Genomic DNA, 22,865 nt, shown 5'->3' with positions numbered 1-22,865 from the left:
CTTTTAAATTATATGTACCAGAAATAACATACTAACCATAGTTTAAAACTTAGTCTAAAGTTGGTTGAAAAAGCGTATAGTTGATACTAAGATGGAAGGAATCAATGGAAGGCAGAAATCGCGCAGCTGTTTCATTCTTAAAATGTGTTCGCAAGCAGGATTTACGTGATGCTAACGACATCTATCAATGTAATGGGGGACGCTCATTTGCTGATAGAGTCCGTGAGCAGTATCACAAATTTACGCCAGTAGGTACAGGGTTGAGGCAATGTGCGCATGCGCAGAAACTTGAACTCTCATGGAGGGGCTTTTGGTACCTCGGGCAGCGCCCAGTGCTTTTTGGACCTGTTATGGCCTCCGCATCGAAAAACGCTGGATAATAAGGTTGTAGAGGAAGCTTGAGGCTACTTTCCCCACAATAACATTGGCACTTTATCTTTTAGCTTACGTGTGAGGCTCGCTTGAAAAAAATCGATGTAACATGGAAACCCTATGGGGTAGTAGTTTTTGAGCGCCCATTTGGCCTTATGCTACCAACTGTTACTGGCTACTCCTGGCATTAATAGCCTGCTTGTCTGGATGAATGGCTTTGACTTTTGAGAGTGTGGTTTTATATTTGGACCTCTTTAATGCCAGTAAAACTAAATATAGTGAATAAAGAAAGTGACATGGAAGCCATTTGCCAGCAAAATTGTGCAAAACCATGGAAATGACACGCAAAATTATCAACGTCACCTTGCACAGCCGATTGCACTCGGCCATGTCACCAATTAATTACACAGTAATGTGATCAGCGAGGATGTTTTACGAAATAATAGGGAGGGCGGTATTACCCGATGGGCGGCGTTTCCCCGTCTTCCCCTATGTTAAGTCATTTGGTCTTGGCTAGCTACCTACGAAAAAGACTTACGGTGGCGCGGGCTTCTCTCCGCTTCCCCGATATGGGTCGGATGACCTGTGGGTATAGGATCCCACCCGTCAGCCGGTGGGGTGCGGCCGATAGGTGGGTCGAACCCATCAGCAGGTGGGTCGCGACCCCGCCAGTTGGCTGGTACCTACTTAGATTCCGGTGCAGACATCCGGCACTCGGTTGCCGTTTAGGCCGTGGGCGGCCAGCCGGGTCGTGCCGCCCAGCAAGCACGGCCGGCACGCGCTCAGGTGCACGCTGTGAGCCGAGTCGGCCGGCGCCGCTATTCTGAGAGCGTACACAGTACACACCGCTGCCCCACTGCACTGGTCGGGCGCCGGCGGCCGCCTGACCAGCGCCGGTACTCCTTCACGATGAATCGTCACCAGCGCGGCGGCTGTCTTTACCGTCACAGCGCGTCAAAGGAAAACACAGCCATGTGCAGCTATTGTTTGTTGTGTGCGCCTGTCTGCAATACCGTATGCAAATGGTGAGCACGTTATAGAACAAGTCCTGTCACTGGCGATAGCACTGCAAACGCGGCTTACAAATATCAAACACAAGGCCACGGCACTCATTAAAATTCTGCACCACAAATAAACATCCAACTCCTATTGCCATCTGATCACCCCCCCCCCCCTCCTAAACACCCCACCCCATCCCCACACTGAACAGGCTGGAGAGACTGACTCCTTTCAGCCCGGCCTGCTCACAAGGAAGCACGTGACGCGGCCCGCGCCGACTGGCGGCCGGTCAGCACTGGGGCGCGCGGGCGGCCGAGCGGTCCACGCCGGAGTCGGGGCCGGCGGGCGCGGCAGCCGGGCCCACTGGACTGGTCTGACGGTCGAGCCGACAGACCGGCACCTCGCCGACAGTTCTGTGCACGACGGACGGACGGCCGAGCCTCCCCCCACCGCGGACGGACGGACGGCCCCCTCCACCCACCGCGGACGGACGGACGGCCGGACGGCCGAGCCTCCACCCACCGCGGACGGACGGACCGGCTCCGCGGGCACACAGCGCGCCGGAGAGCGGCTAAAAGTCGATGAAGTGGCGCATGTCCTTCTCACTGGCCGCCGGCGCCTTTTGCCAGTCGGTCTCCGGATAGTCGTCAAAGTTGCGCGTGTCGCCGTCGTACGCCACCTTGGGAACGATGGGCGGCTGGAACGGAGCGGGCACGGGCGTCACCCTACACTGTCAACAAGTTAAGCTCCCTTTAAACCGGTGCTACTAGGGTGCTATTCAGATGCTAAAAAATGATGCTTAACACGCGCAGTGGAAGGGGGGGGGGCGGATTCCGCCCACCCCTCCTGTTTTTCGCCAATAACTCACGCCGCAAACATGATATTAACGTGAAATTTTGGCTACCTATCCAGAATTGAACTGCGGATCTTCTCGTGCAAGAAATAAGAAAATCGGGTCACAACTTTTCTTGTAATAGCGGTGTAAAGTCAAACATCCTGCCGCCGCGGCGGCGCGGCGGCGCGGCGGCCGGCGCTAGCCGTTACGCGCCGCCTGAATTGTAGACTGTGCCAGGGCGGGACGGTTCCGTCTTTACATCGCGCTCCTTACCGCTGATTATATGCGATTCGCGTCAAATTGTGTGAGAAGCCTAAGAAATGTACAGGCAATCTCATGGTCAAATAATTTTGAAAATCGGCCGGTAACAACTTGAGTTATGACTTATGAGTGTGTCAACACAAAATTGTGATTGCCGCGTTTCCCGCGTCGGCCGATCCCGCTTTAGCCGGCGACATCTTACCCTTAGCAGGCTTCTAGCTGCCATATTTATTGTTGGATAACTAGAAATTCATCATACATACTCAAAAATGTATATTCTTTCGTACGGTGAAAGAAAAAAGAAAATCGGCCGGTAACTTTTTGAGTTATCGGCGTGTAAACGCAAAAAAGTCGTTCATGTGGCAGGTTTGACCACATTTGACCTCATTTGACCTTGAAGATATTGACCTAGGGTCATGAAAGTCACACACAAGAGAGTTCCCCAGGGCCCTCACCTACCCTCCAAATTTCGTCTTTCTAGCTCCAGTGGGAGCTGAGATCTTAGGGGGGGCGGCGGCATCCGCCCCCCTTCCACTGGGCGTAGTACTCGCAACCCTTCCACTGCGCGTGTTAAAATAAGCAGCATTTTCTGTAGCAGATGCTAAAATATAGCACCACATGCTTTATATAAGCATGCTTCGATAAATGGATGCATGGTTTAAGCTCCCGTTATAAAATAGCGTGATTAATTAGGTATAGCACCTTATAATAATGAAGGTGCTGCATCCTAGCACCCCATTTCATGACCTACGAAATATCAATATATGGTGCTAAATATCTGCTAATTAGGCTCCTTAGGTGCTAACGTAAGCACTGTAAAAAAGATTAGCACTTTTTGTGCTAAACAACTGGGGCATTCCACGTCAAATCGAACAAAAATCGGCTGTTTTGCACCTTACCATCAGCGATTTCATTATACATTTGTGAGCGAGTTCCTGTGTCGCCCCAGACATTACATTGATGTTTTTTGCACATTCTGACCACAGGTCTTCTAAATATAGGGCATCAAATTTTTACAAAATGTTGCGTCTTTATATTTTTGAACGACCATAACTTTGGTTGTACTTGTTTGATTTGAATGAAATAAACCTTACTGTTTAGGTAATTTCTTAAGCATTTAATTAGAATTGCACCTACTTAAATATATGACCTTGAAATTTGCTTAACTCTGTTCTTAAGCACAAAAATTGAAATAGCAAAAAACACGCCACCTTCGATTTGGCTCATTTTCATATATTTTATTGTCTACCATACTCTTAACAACCTGTGAAAAAATTAGAGTGGGCCATTCATAAGTTTTGAAGAAAATGGCACATATGCAAACGTATGTTAGCACGCGCAGTGGAGGGGGAAGAGCGAATTTCGCCCCACCCCTCCTGGTTTTCGCCAATATCTCATAATATTAATGCAAAATTAATTATGGCTACCTGTCCAGAATTGAATTGCACATCTCATCGTGCAAGCAATAAGAAAATCGGTTCACAACTGTTCTAGTAATAGCGATGTAAAGTGAACATCCTGTCGCCGCGGCGACGCGGCGACTCGGCAGCCGGCGCCGACCGCTACGCGCCGCCTGAATTGTAGACTGTGCCGGGACGGAACGGAACGATTCCGTCTTTACATCGCGCTCCTTACCGCTGATTACGTTCGATTCGCGTCAAATTTTGAGAGAAGACTAAGAAATGTACAGGCAATCTTATGGTGAAAGAATTTTGAAAATCGGTTCGTAAACAATTGAAATATGAACGCATAAACACAAAATTGTGATTGCTGCGTTTCCCGCGTCGGCCGATTCCGCCTCAGCCGGCGACATGTTACTCTTAGCAGGCCTCTAACTGCCATATTTATTATTGGATTAACTAGAAATTCCCCATACATACTCAAAAATGTATGTTCTTTCGTATAGTGAAGATAAAAAGACGTGAAGATATCGTTGCGTGATAATGTTTTCGTTGAATTTACTTCATGATGAATTTCCACACGGCTCAAAATTCACCGCAAAATACCGTTTGCCTGAGACACGTTTACTATGGAACGTGAATGCTTGACTACGATGACTATGCATTTCCATTCTCGCAGAGTTTGGGATATCGCTGATCAGCAATCATTCATTTCAGAAAGTGTACACAAGCAACCATGTCTTGACTCTCACAGAGAGTAGAAGAGTCATTAGTTCTGCTCATCGTCATGATGCAAGTCTTTTCCGTAAGTTCGTACTTACTCACTGTGACTTCAGTGCACCATTCTGTCGTCAATGTTTAAGGGATAAGGAATCAGGTTCGATGATATAATTCAAGCTGAAATTTATGTCATCTATGCTTTGTAGCCTTCACAATGAATTGGAAGGGCCAGGCACTCGGCAGTTTCGCCCCACACAGGGATTTTTTTCACACACCAACACGACTGTCTTTCAAGGTCACGCGCGGTTGCGTGATGTTGAAGCATGAAAACGGCGTTTGCCGCGAAAGTTATGAATGGCCCAATCCAATTTTTTCACAGATGGTTAGGAACATTGTGACGGCGGCGCCACGCACTCCGGACACTACGTGTCGGACGTATACAGCGTCGGCAGGGACCGATGGTTCCACTATGACGATCGCCGAGTCAGCTGTGTCGACGAGGCCGACGTTCTGGATAATGGACCCCGGAGAAACGGCTATATTTTCTTCTACCTCCACAAAGACCTGTGCAGCCAAGTGGTCAGCGCGGAGGGAGCCGGCGGGGCGCTGTGACCGCCGCGCCAGGGAGCACAGGGTCTGAGTGGCACCGGCGCCGCGGTGGAACGACCCCGACCGCCCCCCCCTCCCGACCGCCCCCCCCCGACCGCCCCCGTTCGTATGGGTGCAAGTGCGTCTAGGTGTGCGTGCGTGTGCGCGTGTATGCGATCGTGAATGCTGAAATACAAAATGTAAGACTACAAAAAGTAGGTATGTTTTTCGAATAAGAACTGAACCTGAGAAAATCGAACATCGACTAATTTTAACATGTGATTTCTTCCCGATAATTTCCATGCGTGCGTTTTGGAACCAGATATGAGAACAGTGGTGATGTCATGCTGTCGAACTTGTATTGCAATGTAATGTAAAGCTATCATGGACGGAACCGCTTACTCGATTTTAACCCGCGCCCCGCTGGGCTATTCAGCCATACGCGCCCTGTTGGGGGGGGGGGGGGGCAGATTCTGCCCCCTGTCTAACTTCCGAACCGATGGTCGTAGAAAGACGGGAAAACGGCAATCGAAAGCTCTCAACAAGGCAGATCTTAAGAGCCCAAATTTTTTTGCTTAAGTAGGTCAGAGGTCAGGTCAAGGTCAGGTCAAGGGTACAAAATGCAAGTTTCTACAGTATCGGCCTTGCACCGTAGTTGCCGAAGAATGGACTGAGACTGATTGCCCAAAACGTGTTCTTAGGCTACCAAGACAATATTCGTTGCATACAATATCAAGCAAAGGTCAAGTTCAAGGTCAGGCCAGGTCACCAAAAACGAAATATAGAAAAGGGCATGTGCGACACATGTTTTATGGGTCATTTTATTCATAGAATTCAATAGGCACACTCAATAAGTGATATGGACCACATCAGGATGAATTTCAGGTCGAGGTCAGATCAAGGTCAGGTCAAGTGAGGTCAAATTTTGAAGTTGGTTGTTAAGGCCTAAAAAGGTTTCTATCTGATGCAGTTTATCACAACGAATCGAATGGTGCTATTTTTGTTTCCGTACGAGGTCTAGAACTTCCAAAAAAATCATTTTTCGGAAATTTTGTGTGTCGTGACGTTATAAAATTTTGAATAACTCCCACATTTTTGAACCGATTCTTCTAAAAATTGGTATGTAGGTGCACATAGACCAGTTCTCTGACATATATGCCGGTTTTTTCGATACACTCAAAATTTTGGATTTTATAATTATTTTCCAAAAAGTTAGTTTTTTTAGAAAAAAAAATCGTTCAAAATCCAAAATTTTCAAAAAACCGAGATTGCCATTTGATAGACAAAGTAGAATCACATACAGACATGAGCATGGATCCGAGAGCTGGATCTATGATCTCAGTGGATCTCTCGACAAAATAGAGGGGTTGGATCTATGATCCGAGTGGATCTCTCGACAAAATTCAGGGGTTGGATCTATGATCCGAATGGATCTCTCGACAAAATTTAGGGGTCGGATCTATGATCTCTGTGGATCCAGCGGGCAAAAATTTGTGGAGAACCTATGATCTGTATGGATCTCACGACAACATGTAGCCAATGAAACCCTTATCCTACATAATTGTACACCTTACAGTGCAATACAATTGAGAATCGTCACTTGTGGACATGGTTAAGACCAGTTGTAATCATTAGGTATCATCATTAAATTTGAATTTTAATCAACAACATTTGTACTACATTTAAAATAAACCAAGAACATGCACATTGCTACTTTTTGTGACCAATTGTAACTTTTTTCATGACAGCACTGATGACAATCTTATCAACAAGCTACAACCACTTTAATTCAATGAACAAACAGTACAGACAGATGCAGTGGCAGCGGGGCACTGCAGATTTTCATTTTGGTCCCATTCTTTCCATGCAACGCCAGTACGGCTAATGTTAAAATGCCAAAATCTATGGGGGGCACTGTACCCTGGTGCCACCCCCCCCCCCCTGTTCCGCCGCCTATGGACAGATGCTAGGAAATCAAACCTGGAAGCCAAATAGGTCAGTTTTGCTAAAAATAATCCAGCAATCCACTTCTAACAGGTATGAAAACCCAATCCAGAATGTTCGTATGAGCTATTAGTATGTGCAACACAATTTCAATTTAGTAAGAAAAGCAACCAACCTCTAATACTTCCCTAATAAAATTACAAGTTCAAAAATGGCATAAACTTCTTCAGAGATTACCTACTTTTGGCATCGTGCCACGTGTGGTGCCATGCTGTGCTGTCTTTATGAGAGAGCCTCCCAAAAAAAGACAAACGAAATTCACAGCTCACGTTTTGGTAATATTGTTTTATTACGTCATTATCGTTTGACCAATGAAAAATCTTAATTTGACTAAAACCGTAATGATTCCGAAAGATTCCCCGTAATAGGCCCTTCAAACTAATGACGTAAGATATTGTGATTCTTTTGAAAAGTGAATAGAATAAAGATGCAAGGCGCACACTCGCGTATAGCACTAATGGCCATGTAATACCGTTTCAGCTCACGTTTACGTCATTAAATTCAACGCTACAAAGGTGATATTCACAAACAATCGTATCGTAAAATTATGTGAGGAGAAAAAATGAACATTTTTTTGAAAAAAATACTCCAGACTTTTGAATTTCCAGTTTGATTTTTTATTTATTTTCATTATGCTCGAAGTTAGAACGCTTAGCTCATTCGTTATTTGAAATGACGTCACGAGTTCTATTAAGATACTGAAATAATCATTTTACGGTAGATATCCAAGGCCATTACAATTGATATTTCGCTTCCCATCGCAGCAGGTTGTTGAATATTTTTATACTTTTGTTTATATCTCAGTTTATTTTATAAAATATTTCTTTCAATAGATTGAAATACCTTTACCTAACCAAGCCACATGTGTCAGTATCATCTTTTATTGTTTATGAATCAATTCATAGCTCAAGCTGGAGTGGAAACTGGAAAGCCTCATGGTTGTCTAATGCAAGATTGTCTTATCATTATGTAGATTCTAACATGAATTGTGATGTGGTAGGTAGTCAACTAGGTACCTAGTAATGTATTGTTCATTAGTCATTACTTTGACTTACCTCTGTGTTAATTGTTATTGCAAGCTTTTCTGTTGGTATGTGAAAAATCTTCATATCACTCAATTCTCTCAAGTTGTGACCGTCATGAGCCTCCTCTATTTTGTATTCTGTATTATGTAACTGGATGCCTTTACTTATATGGCCTTTGTATAAGATTGTTTGTTCCTAACCATACTTTGGTATTCATAACTTCTTATGAAAGAAAGTTGTTAACATTTTGAGACCCTATGAGCTATGATCCCATTGGATCCCACGACAAAATTGGGGAGCCAGATCTATGATCCGAGTGGATCTAGCGACAAAATTGAAGGGTCAGATCTATGATCCCAGTAGATCTCTCGACAAAATTGAGGGGTTGGATCTATGATCTGAATGGATCTCGGATCGGGATCCATGGGATCGGATCTCAGATCCATTTTTCCGGATCCAAGCACATGTCTGATCACATATAACCTTTTTTGTTACGTCTTGATTCTTTTAAAAATGAAGATGTTAGCGGCGTTTGAAATTTTGCCGTTTTTGAGGCGAAAATTGCGAACATGACGTCACTAAAACGTCATTTTCTCAAAAAACTTCCGACGGATTTCGCTCAAATTTACAGGGAACGTGTCAAATTGATGTGGTGATAAGTTACTGAAAGTTTGACGTCGCTGGCGTAACGCGTTTAGAAGTTATTGGTGAAAAACGGGAGGGGGCAGATTCTGCTCCCCCCCCCCCAGCGGGGCGCGGGTAGTTGCCAAAACTCACGTGAGAGCTTCGATAATGAACTTTGAGCCAGCGTGCTTTTGAAAAAAAAACGAACTATAGTATGACAACTTTGGCCCAGCAAAAACATTCCTGTATGTTTGATGCAGTGATGCAATACAATCCAGCCATCCAAGAAACTTTGCACGAGACGTTTTCTTGGATGGTTTTCTTGTATAGCTTGATTTCATCCGGAGCTTCTGCTTAAAGGAAATTTGTAGGTTTTACGGTACTGTTAAGTAATTAGCACTGCCTGTATTTCAGCACCCGAGGTGTAGTTGATGTAACAATATTTTATCTTTGCAAATTTCGGCCTTTTAAAGCAGCTAACGAACGATATTATGAAACATACAGGAAATAATATCTAGGACTCTACCGCAACGAACTATTTCTATCTCGAGTTTTCGAAGAATTTCATGCACTCGGCCAAGGCCTCGTGCATGAAATCCTTTCAAAACTCTCGATAGAAATGGTTCGTTTTCGCGGTATCGTCCAAGAATGTACACGTATATCCAAGCTGCATCAAAGTTGCAAAAAAGTGATTTGAGGTTGGGTCATTCGAAGTGACCTGGTGACCTGACCTTGAAAGGTAGGAAGTGCAAACTTGCACACCATGTGTAAAATTGATGAGGAAAAAGTCATGCAAAATTTCGCGGCGCTTCCCGCTATTCACGAAAAACCTCGGGGGGGGGGGGGGGTCGGATAACTGCCCCTGTCGGTGCGCGGAATAGTTTAGCACCTGTTTAACACCCTAATAGCAGTTGTTTAGCACAACAGGTGCTAAGCTTTTTGCACAGTGTAGCGCCACTGGCCACTGGCCGGGGAGGCGCGTCCCATCCGAGCGGCGCTGGCCAGAGTCCAATGGGTAACCACTAACCACTAACCATGGCCAACGGTCCGCCCCATCGAACCGACCGCATGTCATCTATCGAGCTGATGACACAACACGGCACAGTCAGTCACTTACACACGGCTGAATGAATAACAATCAGCATAACGGAATACGTTGGGACTAAACAGGTGCTTTGCGGTGTGATGAATGAGAGAAACTTGCGTAGCAAATGAATTACTTTTCATGTAACCTCCTACAATGTGCAAACTGCAATGTGCCTACGGTGTGCAAAGTAACACTTCTATTATTTACAGTTCATAATTGAAACAAACTACACTATGCGGCTAAAAGTACAACAAACTTAGCTGACCTTCAGTTTCCTGTAGAAAACCTCTTCCCAGTTGATATTTTTGAACCATCGGTGCCGCTTGACATCCTCAGCACCACTCTGGAAGGGGGCGCAGGGAGTGTGAGAGGGGAGGGGAGGGGGGGGGCTGGGTCAGCGGTCGGTGGGTCACCACTGGGACAGCCGCTGGGGAAACTGATTGGGACAACTGCTGGGACTAGGTACTGGCTGTAACAGCTGCCATCGCCACGCTAACCTATATAGCTCCGCAGCCGCTGGACACATTCACTTGGTGATAATTTTTGTACGATAGCTTCATCCATTATACCAAGTATTGGACTACTCCCGATGCATGTGGGTGACCCCTCATGCACGTGCAAGGTGCAAAATGTAGAGGCGTCAGCACGGGTTTAAAGGGACCCTCCCACCTTAAAAAAGTTAATGAATTGGCATAAAAGTGATGTACCGTGAATCAGAAAGAGCGAAAATGAACATCTACCAAATTTCACCGAAAAATATTCACCCGTTTTTGAAATATAAGACTTTTATTTTATAACGCGCGGTCAATGGGCTTGATGACGTCATCAGAGTCCGTTAGTGTTAAGAGATAGGGACTACGCTGGTCCCACCCTGCAAGTAAAGGGAAGAAATTTCTTGAACACTATAAAGCTGCGGGGGTTGCGACCAGGATAAATGGTGGTTTCTGAGCCTGGCCGCAAACTTGGCTATCTCAACTCAAAACTAATGTTAAGGTGGGAGGGTCCCTTTAACTTTATGATATTGTCAGGGGGGGGGGGGCTCAGCAGTCAGCAGCAAAACTTCCCATATTTGGGATGTTTGTATACCTATTAATTCAGGGGCGTTGCCACGGATTTTCGACAGGGGGACGGATCGGCCGACTAAAAACCTAAACTAAGGTATTGTTACCGTACTTTTTCAGGCCGATGCACTATCTGTCTAATGGTTATGGACCAAATTCCTACACAGTACAGTTTGACGTCCGATTCAATTTGACACCGTAAACGGCACAAGCCTTTTGTCCTCTACGAGGTATACATACTTGTTTACGTGTGCCACCAGTCTAACAGGTAATGCATTCATACCTGCGTGTGAGGGTGCTTTATCAGTCACAACTCACGATATCTTTTTGACTCGAGTATGAATAGGCGGCGCGAAGCGCCGCGAAAATTGGCAAAATCAATTTGCAAAACAGCTCTCAAACACATAAATTTTGCAGCCCGTGTAACAAGTTTGATTTTGTTTCAAACCTAAGATCTGATCACCAGGTAAAGTGGCCCTGCATATTAAAAATTGAGCCCTTTACACAGAAAAAAATAATTACTCTCTTCGGTTTTTCGGAGCCCACTGCTCCCATTAAGATGCTTTCTTAACTCACTATTGCGCGTGTGACGCGTTGACCTACACTCGACAGTCGACACACTTAAGGACATATGGATGGAGTTGAAAAGCTCATAGAACACCCACGGCTCTGAGCAAAGAGGCTATCTATGACACTCACAATACCGTTATGAGAGTCGTGTGACACCCATTAATATTGTCATTTTTGCACAAGAAAAACACGCATGATGGGTGTTATTACTTTTTTGTGATTTCAACCGTATAGCTTATATCCTAGAAGTTTGAGTTTGTTTTAAACTGTTCAGCACTCAGCAGTGCGTAAGGAATCGAAATCCGGCGTGTTTTTGGAAATTGGAGAAACTTGTTTATGGGTATCCCCTTCGCAGCGTCCAGGACCGCCTTTTTGGATATGCCAGTGGCCAAGAAACGTTCAGTCAAAAGAAAAGGAATAATACCACAAATCACTTTGCCGTGCTGCGGGTTTTAGGAGGCATACCCGTTCTCCAAGGCCCTAGGGAAGAACATGACAACGTCCCTCCCCCCCCCCCCAGATTCCTCGACTGTGGGAGGAACACGTCCCTCGTCCCCCGCTTTCGACGCCTATACCTATTTCAGTGGTGGGCATTTCGATAACTCCCATGGATAACGATTATTGAAGTCGTTATCGACGATTACGTTTTTCCTCAAGTTTATCGTTATTGATTATCGCTATCGAAGTAGCGTTATCGATGTCCCCTTTTCTTTCAATCGATAGATCGATCAGCAAGCTCTGTCGCCAAAGATATTCAAGTTTTTGTTTGCACGTTTGTTTGTGTGTTTGTACGAGAAAAATAACATTTTCACTGTTCTAAGCCCTCCTTTTTGTGTGAGCAGAGGCCTCTTGCACCAAAATACCTAGCTAGGTAAAATCGGCAAAATACCTACCTAGTAAAACCTACGGCGGTAACTTCTCTTGCACCATCCTACCTACCTACCTAGGTAAATTTGACAGCTCGCGTTTTTAGGATTTGTTTTGATTGGCTGTTTGGCGACGAATTATTTGTGGGCGCAAAAAAATAGTAACTAAAGAAAACAATTAAACGGATATTGTTTTTATTAATATACATTTTGGTTTTATGAAATCATTTTTCATTTACGTAAATACCGATAGAAGTTATTTTGATATTAAATTACTTGAACAAATAAGCTTCGTTTCCATGGCAACGAGTGAGTCTTCAACCTGGCTGTTCTGCTACGGAGGTTTATCGCCTTGTTACGGAGAAGCACCTCTGTGAACCCATGGAGCATTTGGTCAATTATATTATTTTTCACTCATAAAACATTGATTTATCATTGTCTAAACATTTCGTAGTGCCTAATTTACATAAAAGTACCCGTGGATTATCATGTATTGTGCCTATTGTTACTAATTGAATCATTTTACCTAAGATTTTGCTAGTTATTTTGGAAGCTCGCGTTTACCGTCAAACCGTCAAAAATTCCTCCGCGAGTACTTCTTTCCGGCATTCGGTGCAAGAGGAAAACAGCCGGTCGGACTTTAACAATTGGTAAGTTCTTATGCCGCTCGGTAGAATTTCTAGGTAAATTTTCACGGTAGCGTTTTTTGGTAGGTAGTTTGGTGCAAGAGAATCTAGGTAAAATCTGAATTTACCTAGGTAGGTAGTTTGGTGCAAGAGGCCTCAGCTGGGTAATAATGGTGTTGTATGAGCGAATGGGTTAAAAAGTAATTAGAAGCTTATTCCTTTCAAATATTTTATCCTTTCAATTCCTTTTTTGAAAAGTTATCGTTATCGTTATCGCGTTATCGAAGTTAACGATTTGGTTATAGAGTTATCGTTATCGAAGTCGCTGACCTCGAAAGAGGTTATCAAATTATCGTTATCGAAGTCCCCGTCAAGTTACGAGTGCCCACCACTGCCTAATCAACGGCGGAGAATCACGTCCGATGGCATGCATTATCATAAATATAATATATGCCATCAGTGGCGTAGCCAGAAATCAGCGAAAGGGGGGTCATGGTGCTCGATGGGGCGACTTTTTCCCTTGAGAGGGGGCGCCAAAACCTTGATCTTGATGAATATTTAGCATGATATAGGAAACGATCTCAGGCTACATATATTTTATTCTCAAAATACGCATCCATGCGAATTCGAAACGGTAAAATATACGTTGGTCCATAGGCACAATCTTTATTCTTTGCAAACAAAAGATATACAGGTTCACTCACTGATCCAAAGTGACCTGTGGGCTGCAGCCTGTGGTCGACCGCGGTGGCTGTGTTAAAATCTCAGATCGCACGTATGTAGGATTCACGCTGCGACTTATTGCCTTAATTGGAATCAAGGAACGATTTGAACATTTAAGACCATGAGATCCACCATGAGATCCCAACTCATTGTCATACCAGCAGCGACTGCAGTCAGAGGCGACCGAACGCTGACATACGTTCTTGATTTTTTTTCTCCACAAATCACCTTTACAATTCGATGTCTAGTACGCGCAACCCCTACTTGTGGACATGGATGACTGCATGAGTGCCAGATGGGCGAGGCGTGACTCGTGAGACTTTCCCATATAGTGGCACGAAGGTAAAGGTAAAGGATGTCTTCGGCCGACGTAGTATAGGAGACGACCTTTCATGATGTGAGTGTGCATGATCGACTTTGAATAAGCGCCATAGAAACCTGCCGATCTCAGCGAACATTCGCCTTGCGTAATCCCCAGACCAAATATCTACATTGAGGCCCAGGTCAATTTTGCGACCTCTCCATTACCTATTAGTGAACCCGCGCCGTGCGGGTGGCCTGTATTTTCCTTGTCGTGCTGGGGGAGGGGGGCGTTTTCATAACGCGGCTCCTGGGCCACGTAGCGACACGTAGTAAGCGGCGATCGAAAGAGCGTCAAAAATAAATGCGGAAACATTTCCTTAAAAGATTGAAGAACCCAATCTACATATCAAAGCTATATCAAGAAAAATACTCTGTTCAGAAGTCAGATCGAGATGCAGGAAGAGAAACAACAAATTGATCCGTAACTGTGCCAGACAGAAAGTGAGGAAATACGAATAGTGAGCAAGCCTTTACAATTTTTTGAAAAACTAAGGTATATCATCATTAATTTAAATATCTTATCAGAAGCCATGAAGTGTCCGTTATTTGTGTCATACGTGAGACGTGAGAATAGGCTGAAGACCCATACCGATTCTATAATGCAGTGTCTGCCGAAAATCTAAGACGGTTACTGGTGCTAAAATCCTCTTAAAAATCCCCTTTTAATTTGAAAAATAAAGTCATATAACGATGAACACTCGTTTTTATGTGTTTTAGTGTGCATTTAGTTCCTGTGCAAATAGATATTTTGAAATTGATCGTTGTCTGTATAATAAGCATTATTATAATAAATCATGAGTTAACCCTACTAGTTACTGGTGGGGGGGGGGGCAATCGGCCCCCACCTGTAGTTTTTTATTGCTCTCGACAGAAAACGACTTAAGCTAGGGGCTCGAAATTTGGTGACTTTTCCTTGCTATTCATTGGGCACACTGTGTCAAATTTTTGAGTATCTAGCTTGCGCAGAGGCGTCTCCAGGACGAGTTTCTCGGTGGTAGTTTTGGCCCAGATTTGACTGTTTCGACATTTGCCGCTAAGCAGCGACTTACTTAGGTTTATACTGGTGACAAGTGGCACTACCCGTCATATGTATGCGCCTTAAGACTATGTGACGTCATTTTACAATGAAAATATTGGAATAGGCGGATCCAGGTACTTGAGAAAGGGGGTAATATCAATGAACTGCCCCCCGTCTTAGCGTGTCTGAATCCGCCTATGCTTAACGAAAACGTGTATTTTATGTTCACGTTGCATATTTTACATGCTATATGACACATCATGTCATAAGACACATAATATGCCATGACAAAAACTCAAAACATCATTCCAAGTCAGTAGCGGCGGAACACCTTCAATTAAGGGGGGACACTGCCGACTTTTGATCCCATTCTTTCCATGCAACGCCCATAGGGCTCATGTTAAAATGCCAAAATCAAAGGAGGGCACGGTGCCCCGGTGCCCTCCCCGTTCCGCCGCCTATGTTTCAAGTTAGCTTACCTGAATCTGCCAATGATTTTTGAAATATCCAAAATAACGGAATATATATGAAGGCCCAGGTCATAAAGAAGGGTTCCCTGAAGTTTCATCAAAATCGGTCAAAAAAGAAACAAGTTTTAACATTTTTAGTGGTGAGGTGTAAAACGCGATTTTTTTCAAAATTTTTTGCTTCCAGGACCCCCAATTTTGAACTTTTTTTTTACTTTTTAAAGTCAATCTGAAAGTTCACGATAAGAGCAATCGAATGGTGTTTGTCCCATTAAGATCGGACATTTAGTTTTCGAGATATCAAGGGGGGACCGAATCGGCCCCCCTCCCCTCCACCAGTTAACGTAGTCCAGAGAGCCCACCAGTAGGTAATAGGGTTGATATGTGGAGGATGTTTTAATCTTAAAAATATCATAATGTAAAATATTGCATACTTATAACTTATATCATAAAAACATGGAATTTATCTTAAAGCTGTCTGAGAAGCTCATCAAAGTACGCCACAAATTCTGGGCCCTGTTCATGAACCCTGCGGCCGCTGCGGCCGGCGGCAGGTTCTAAGCTCCGCCCATTTCTGAAACGTCATCACCCACTCGGCCGCAATCAGCGTTCCACAACAGACGTCTGTTACCAAAATAGTTTCCGATAATTGCGCGCTTAAGACGATTACTATAGTTCGTTTTTTTTAAGGTTTGGCCCTCACTGTAAATGTCTTTTTGAACACAGCACGAGAATTGCTAGTTGAATTACTGAGAAAACTGGTTGGCGCACATTGTATTGGAGATATGAATAATATTTTCAAAATAAGTTTTGAACACCGACGATGTAACGTTAATGTTAAACGCCGTGCAATTTATTAATTAGTTCAGACATAATTCATGAGAAGTCGTCTATCACTGTGGAGCTGTAGGTATGGGCAAATACGAGCTATGAGCCTGTGAAATAGTAAACAAATTTGATGAAATTGATCGTCTGTGAAATTTGGTGAAATTAATGTGCGCCAACCAGTTTTCTCAGTAATTCAGCTAGCCATGCTCGTGCTTTGTTCAAAAAGACGTTTACAGTGAAAGGCAAACTTAAAAAAAACGACCTATAATCATAGTAGTTTGCACGCGCTTCTATTATCTGTGTATTCCCACTGTATTCCATTCCTGTGAGGAAAAGGGCGTTTCTCAAGGCCCTCTGGTGTTTCTGTATTTTTGTAAGTGGGTCACATAAATGATTTGATATTATTTTTATTAAATCATGGCACGAATCTCTTAAGACTAAAATAAAATCTCATATTTAAGCATTAATCTCATTTTCAAGTACCATTGTATGCAACACTTTAGAGGTCTGCACCGGCCGGCTGCAGCCGCGGCTGGCTGCAGCCCCACGGCTGTGGGCCGGGGCGGCTGCAAATATCTCCAAGAACACGGCTACGGCTGTGGCCACGGCTGACGGCTGTGAGATTTCAAACTCAATCTTAAGTACTCAAATATAAAATTTTAAATCCTTAATCTTACTTTCTGATAAGCAGTCTAGCCTGTAAAAATCATGCAAAGGATGCCCAGCAACATTGAAAGTGGTGAAGCCTTTGAAAACCTGTAATGGTTTTACCATTTGCTGTAGGGGAGTTTGCACTCTGGTACAGAATACTAATTATAGGTACCAATTGTTCCTTCATCACCAAGAGCTTGACAGTTTCAGAAAATGCAACATGTTGCATTGTCACATCCCTCTCTAATCAATCTCACCTGGTCATTAGGAGAGCACCTTACAGCTATTGAAGACGAGCGTTCAATAATTCTTTCAGGTAATAGAAAAAGAAATCACGCCTAGGTAAAGGCAGGTAAAGGCTTCATAAAATATTATCTAAAATAACTCTTAGATGTATTTCTGGATTTTCGGCAAGTCCAATTACATAATATAAAACTGGCGCTTTATGTTCTAACTGGTGTGTGAGTGACCGCTAACAGAAAATGCTAATCAACGAAGCCAATGGAATTAGATTATAAGTGAGCATGAACCTTACTTATGGTTAATTCACATGATGGTGAAAACCCTGAACACGTAATTCACATGACGGTGAAAACCCTGAACACAATATTTCTTACGCGAGCTGTTGACTTTACTAATAAAATGACGTCTTTTTCTGAAAATGTAAAAATTTGATAATTAATCTTTGTTTGAGAGCAAGTTTTAACTGTATAGCATTATTATTTATTTAATTATACTTTTTTGGCTGTTTAAAGTGACACAAAACAATTTATTGCCACTTCTTTGCTATTGACGTCATTAAAACTCAAGTAAAATTTTTGATTGAATGAGGCAATTGTGGCTCACACGTCCTTGGGGATTTGAGCGAAGATCATTATTTGGAAAAATCAAAATAGATGAATGTTTTTCTTTCTTGGATGCTCACTAGTGTTTTGATGCCTTGCATATCAAATTAGTTTGAGACTTGCTCAGAAGGCTGCTTCAAGCCTGGCATATCACACCCTCGAAAATATGCAAGGTAAGAAAGAAGCAAGAGTTTTGACTAGACAATCACTGTTTGACAGTCCTGGTCCATCAACTTCAGTTTCATTTTCCATACCTAACATTGATAATGAAAAGCATCAGGGTCTGTTGTTCTGTCCCACAACCATGCTTCAGGATTTGGCATTAGATGTCTACACTGCTAGTGCTTCTATTCTGGTTCGTTGTTTATGTTTTCTGTTGACGTAGGTACCTACCTACCCATCTTTCTTAACCCCTTGCAAGGGCTTGTGTAGGCATGCGATGCACATCAGGCTTCAGGCCTTCGGCCTAAAGCCAGATACACAACCACTTAACCTATGATGCTTCATGAGCTTGAGAATCTATAGCCCATTGCAATGTGCTTTTGGCTATATGTTTCAACTAAAAACAACTTATTATATACTATTTGGTTGCATTTCATTGAAAGTATCCACGGCGGCTGACACAGTTTGCCACGGCTGTGGGCGGCTGTGGCTGTGGAGCCACGGCTGCGGGGCGGCTAGGCTGTGGAAAATTGCAGCCGTGCAGAACTCTACAACACTTCCCTCGTAATTCCCAGAAGGAATGAATTTGTTTACCAAATTGTCTCTATGGCAACGCGGCAGTTTGACCTCAGTGCACCAAGTTCAGTGCAGTTACTTTCTTGTGGCTCTGGCGGTCGCTGGATTGCGGCCGCAGAGATCGCAGGGGTCGCAGCAAGATGACGCCATACATTCGTCATACTACATGAGCCCCATTTGTGAGCCTATTTTTGTGACGTAACAACCCAGCTGGCCGCAGCGACCGCAGGGTTCATAAATAGGGCCCTGGCGTGAAATGGACGCCGCTGAAACCGCAAACAGCTGATGATCGTCGGTGTTTTGAGATGTGCACAGCTGCTCACGGTTAAAATCATTCTACGGCATCCTCAAAACCGGCGGCTACCAATGCCGTAAAGAGCGTGCCGCGTTTTCGATTTCACAGAGTTTTATAAGATTGCGTACTACATATCCAGCCTTAGATTGCTGCCATATCAATTTCACGACGTTTATAAGATTGGGCCCCGGTGTGGCGTTGGGCGGGGGGGGGGGGAGGCGAGGTCACGGTGCGGGTGACCTGTCAAACAGCACCGGCGCGGTCGGGCACTGCCGCAGGCAAATGGCGCACTCCAGCGTTGTTCCATATCGCGGTGGTGAGCCGGGCGGCCGGTTGGCTTGGCTGCTTGGAAGGAAAGGATAATGAGACATGGGTTTGCTGTGGCCGGTTCATCTACTGTCAACTATGATGCACCCAAAGTAATGCAAATGTGATGTTGGTAATGCAGCTGGCAATGGAATGCTAGCGAATGCTCCGAGGGCCCAGTAGCTATAAGGATTATGATTATTTATGTCTCCTGAAATTTTCCCTGAATATAATTCGAGCACTAGAAAGATCGTATCGTTCGCCAATTTTTTGACCGGCTGGTATTTCTTGCGTAGAGCGCCCTTGGGCAAATCATTATCACGTAGGTGATTTTTTTTATGGTAAGATTTTTTAAAGGTCAAATCAAGTCGCTAAGAGAAGATGAGGAAAAGTGGACGATTGTCACATTTTTGTGCATGAAGTCTCTAGTTAAAAAAGGCTTATGTTATACGTGTTAACGGTTAACTAAACAACAATGAGATCAGTTTATAAAAATATTTGACCCGAAATCATGGTTTTGTCTGACCATGATTTCGTGTAACGCGAAATCGAAAAAAATAGGTCCAGTCTGATTCAACCCGGCCCAACCTAGTTCGGCTCCCCCTTTTTTAATACAAATTTGGCCCGAACCTTTCGAATGAAAGGAATCACAAGGACAGAGTCCCCGCTAAGCTGAGCTTGTTGCATTGACCCTACCCTCTGCCCTCTGATCAAGCAATTCCTGGTCTATGGCAGAATTTCGAGTCCAAAATTTAACGTGCGCACATAGCCGCGCACGGCCGGTCCCCTCACTAACTTCGCCTGGCAGCGGCCTGCCACCAACCACAACCATACCCGCCAGGAGGCTCGAAAACGTCCGTCACACGTCGCGTTTCGAACCCGGACTTTTGCAACCGGGATGTGCGCTCTCACCACATGGAGTCCAACGCTTTACCCACTGAGCTACCGGGTCGGACATTTACCTTCGGGTTTCGCCTCGTGACATTGACAGACGTCAGACACTTTGGACGAAATTAAAGGGACTATCCCACCTTTACATTAGGTTTGAGTTGAGATAGCCAAGTTTGCGGCGAGGTCCAGAAACCACTATCTATCTTGGTTGCAACCCCCGCGGCCTCGTGGTGTTGAAGAAATTCGTTCCCTTCATTTGAAAATGAGCCCTGCGCAAGGCCCAATCTCTTAACCATTAACGGTAATCTGATGACGTCATTTGCCATTTGAACGCCTGTTCAAGTGAAGTATCACTTGATTTACGAATAAGCCAATCAGAGACACTTTTGTTATTGTATGAGCCGAGTCATATTTGAGAGCAAATACCTATATTTGCTGCCAAATTTCCCCCACACTGACATGAAGTAAATCCTTCATTACGTCACAGATCCGATCTAAATGACGTCACGACGAAATATAAAAGTCGCAATATCTCAAAAAGTATACGATGAAAACGCGTAAAAACTTGCAGAATTCGTCACAATATCATGAGTAACATTTCCGAATCCTAAACGGGACTTTTTTGAATGTGGGATAGTCCCTTTAAGCCGAAACACTGAGCGAGCTGCGCAGGGCGATAGGTGCTCGTAGCGTTGAGGTTGGGTAACCTGTGAGCTGAATGCGATGTCGTATACGGCCTTGGATGTCGTGAGTTCGAGGCCCACTCCCGGGTCTGGTTTTATCCAGGGGGCGTCGAAGTCTAGTAGGAAAATCTGGCAATCCCCGGCGTGACGTAACGTCGGGGATGCCCGACAGCACCTTGCACTGAAAGATACGGCAGAACGTCTATTTCTGAAAAATGATTTAAAGGTAGTGTGCCAGCTTTCCTGGACCATATGGAGTTAATGACCCGGATAAGGAGAACCGGATTTTTAGAACTCATCCATACCTTCAAAACTCATGGAAACGTCTTAAATTCTTCAAATTTTGAGTACCCCAGTGCGAAATTCGCCCCAACGGGTTGTCGGTCGTACCCCAACCACATTTCACACCACTATGAACAATAAATGCACACACTAAAATCGCTATTACCGATAGGCTCATCCAATCAAGTTTCGATAAACCCGTTCATCATCATCTCCTGCGGTTTCGAACACGCCTGTTAAGGCCGTGTTACACTGCCGAATTTTGGCCACGACCCTGTCGCCGAATCACGTCGTGTAGGAAATCGGCGAACAGTTCACCGACAGAGGCGAACAGTTCGCCGACAGAGCCCGATTTGCAGACAACGGGTGGGGGCCCCCCTAATCGTGCGCGGGTCGAAGCTGATCCATGATTCGGCGAACATCGCGAATGAATGGCGAATCTGTTGCGAATAGTCGGCGATACCTTGGCAACAAGTCGGCGCACGTAGCGACATGTCGGCGGCGACTCGGCGACTGTTTGGCGATCATGTTCGTTTATTATAATTTCGGCGAACGGCCACGAAATTTTCATTTTTCATGAAATATTCGTGGCGGTCTTGACGAACCGTAAAAGTCGCGCGGTGGACACCGACTGGTCTGCGAAATGCCAAGACCGTGGAAGAAAGATCCCGAATCGGTCCGCGACATAGGATGACTTGCATATTCGTGCGCATTCGTGTACCAAAATTCGGCAGTGTAACAAGGGCTTTAGGTGGCTTCTGATGCTCGTCGAGGTCGGAATTTCCAAATACGCTGCTCATACTTTGTGGTGCGGTGGTGTGTCGGGCCGCGCGCTCTAACTTCGGCCAAGAAAAATGCGTCAGCTGATCATAGTCATTTCTGCCCCTTTCGTGTGGTGAAATGGGGTCATAATTTAACCCCGCAGGCGGTGGGCCTCCCAGCCACCTTCCGCGCGGTGGGGGGGGGGGGGCATTTTTTTGCCCCCCCTCGTATCTCCGAAACTACTGGACGGATCCGGAAAATTCAAACGGCGTTCGATAGCCCTGTCAAATTTGTCGAAAGAAACCAAATTTCATTGACCTCGGGGTCACCGATGACGTCACAGGTCAGGTCAAAGATAAAATGTTTCACCGTTCACGGGGCTTCTAGGGAAAGCGCTATAACACCGAGTAAAACGCATTTTGTCGAAAATCAGCGATAAGGCGTCAGTTGTCTAGTACATATGTTGCTATTAGAGGTCACTGGTCATACCAGGTCAGGTCACAGGTCAGGTCACCAAAGGTCACCAAGGGTCACCACATGAACCCAACTTTACTAACGTTGTGCGATGCATGTTTTATGGCCAGTTTTTCATTTCCAACTCAATGGTATTGGTTATAAGACCATCAGGTACGGTTTAGGTCACTTTCTGGTGGAGGTCAGGTCAAGGTCAGGTCAAAAAAGGTCAAATTTCAAAGTTGATATTTTTGCATACAATGGGTATGGATTCGATGCAGCTCGTCACGGGGAGTCTAATGGTGGTCTTTGTTTTGCGCTACGAGGTCTAGAATTGCTAAAAATTGAGTTTGAAAATTTGACGTCATCAATTTTGAACAGTTTTTTCGCTATAACTTGGCCAAAAAAAAGAGGTATTGATCTCAAATTTGGTATGTAGATAGAAGGCGGTAGGGACTATCACATGTATTCCGTTTTTTTCGAAATTCAAAAAACTTTTTGGATTTTTCGGCTATTATTTTC

General features: G+C 44.5%; 1 protein-coding gene across 2 annotated transcripts in view; it reads right to left on the bottom strand.

The window, feature by feature from the left end:
• Positions 1 to 1,347: 1,347 nt before the first annotated feature.
• LOC122377485 (cAMP-dependent protein kinase catalytic subunit 3-like) overlaps positions 1,348 to 22,865 on the bottom strand; it is a 156,940-nt gene continuing 135,422 nt past the window's right edge. Inside the window, exons 7-8 of one of the 2 annotated variants that reach the window (XM_043357543.1) lie at positions 10,181 to 10,258; positions 1,348 to 2,068 (exon numbers count right to left, since the gene is read on the bottom strand). In XM_043357543.1, coding sequence (XP_043213478.1) covers positions 1,943 to 2,068; positions 10,181 to 10,258 — 204 coding nt within the window. In that variant the 3' untranslated portion in view covers positions 1,348 to 1,942. The remainder of the gene's footprint in view (positions 2,069 to 10,180; positions 10,259 to 22,865) is intronic. The other variant, XM_043357544.1, reaches the window with a different exon arrangement.

Source organism: Amphibalanus amphitrite, unplaced genomic scaffold, assembly GCF_019059575.1.
Source record: "Amphibalanus amphitrite isolate SeventyFive unplaced genomic scaffold, NRLGWU_Aamphi_draft 000045F_arrow, whole genome shotgun sequence".
Taxonomy (NCBI): Eukaryota; Metazoa; Arthropoda; class Thecostraca; order Balanomorpha; family Balanidae; genus Amphibalanus; species Amphibalanus amphitrite.
This window is presented reverse-complemented; position numbering and strand designations above follow the sequence as displayed.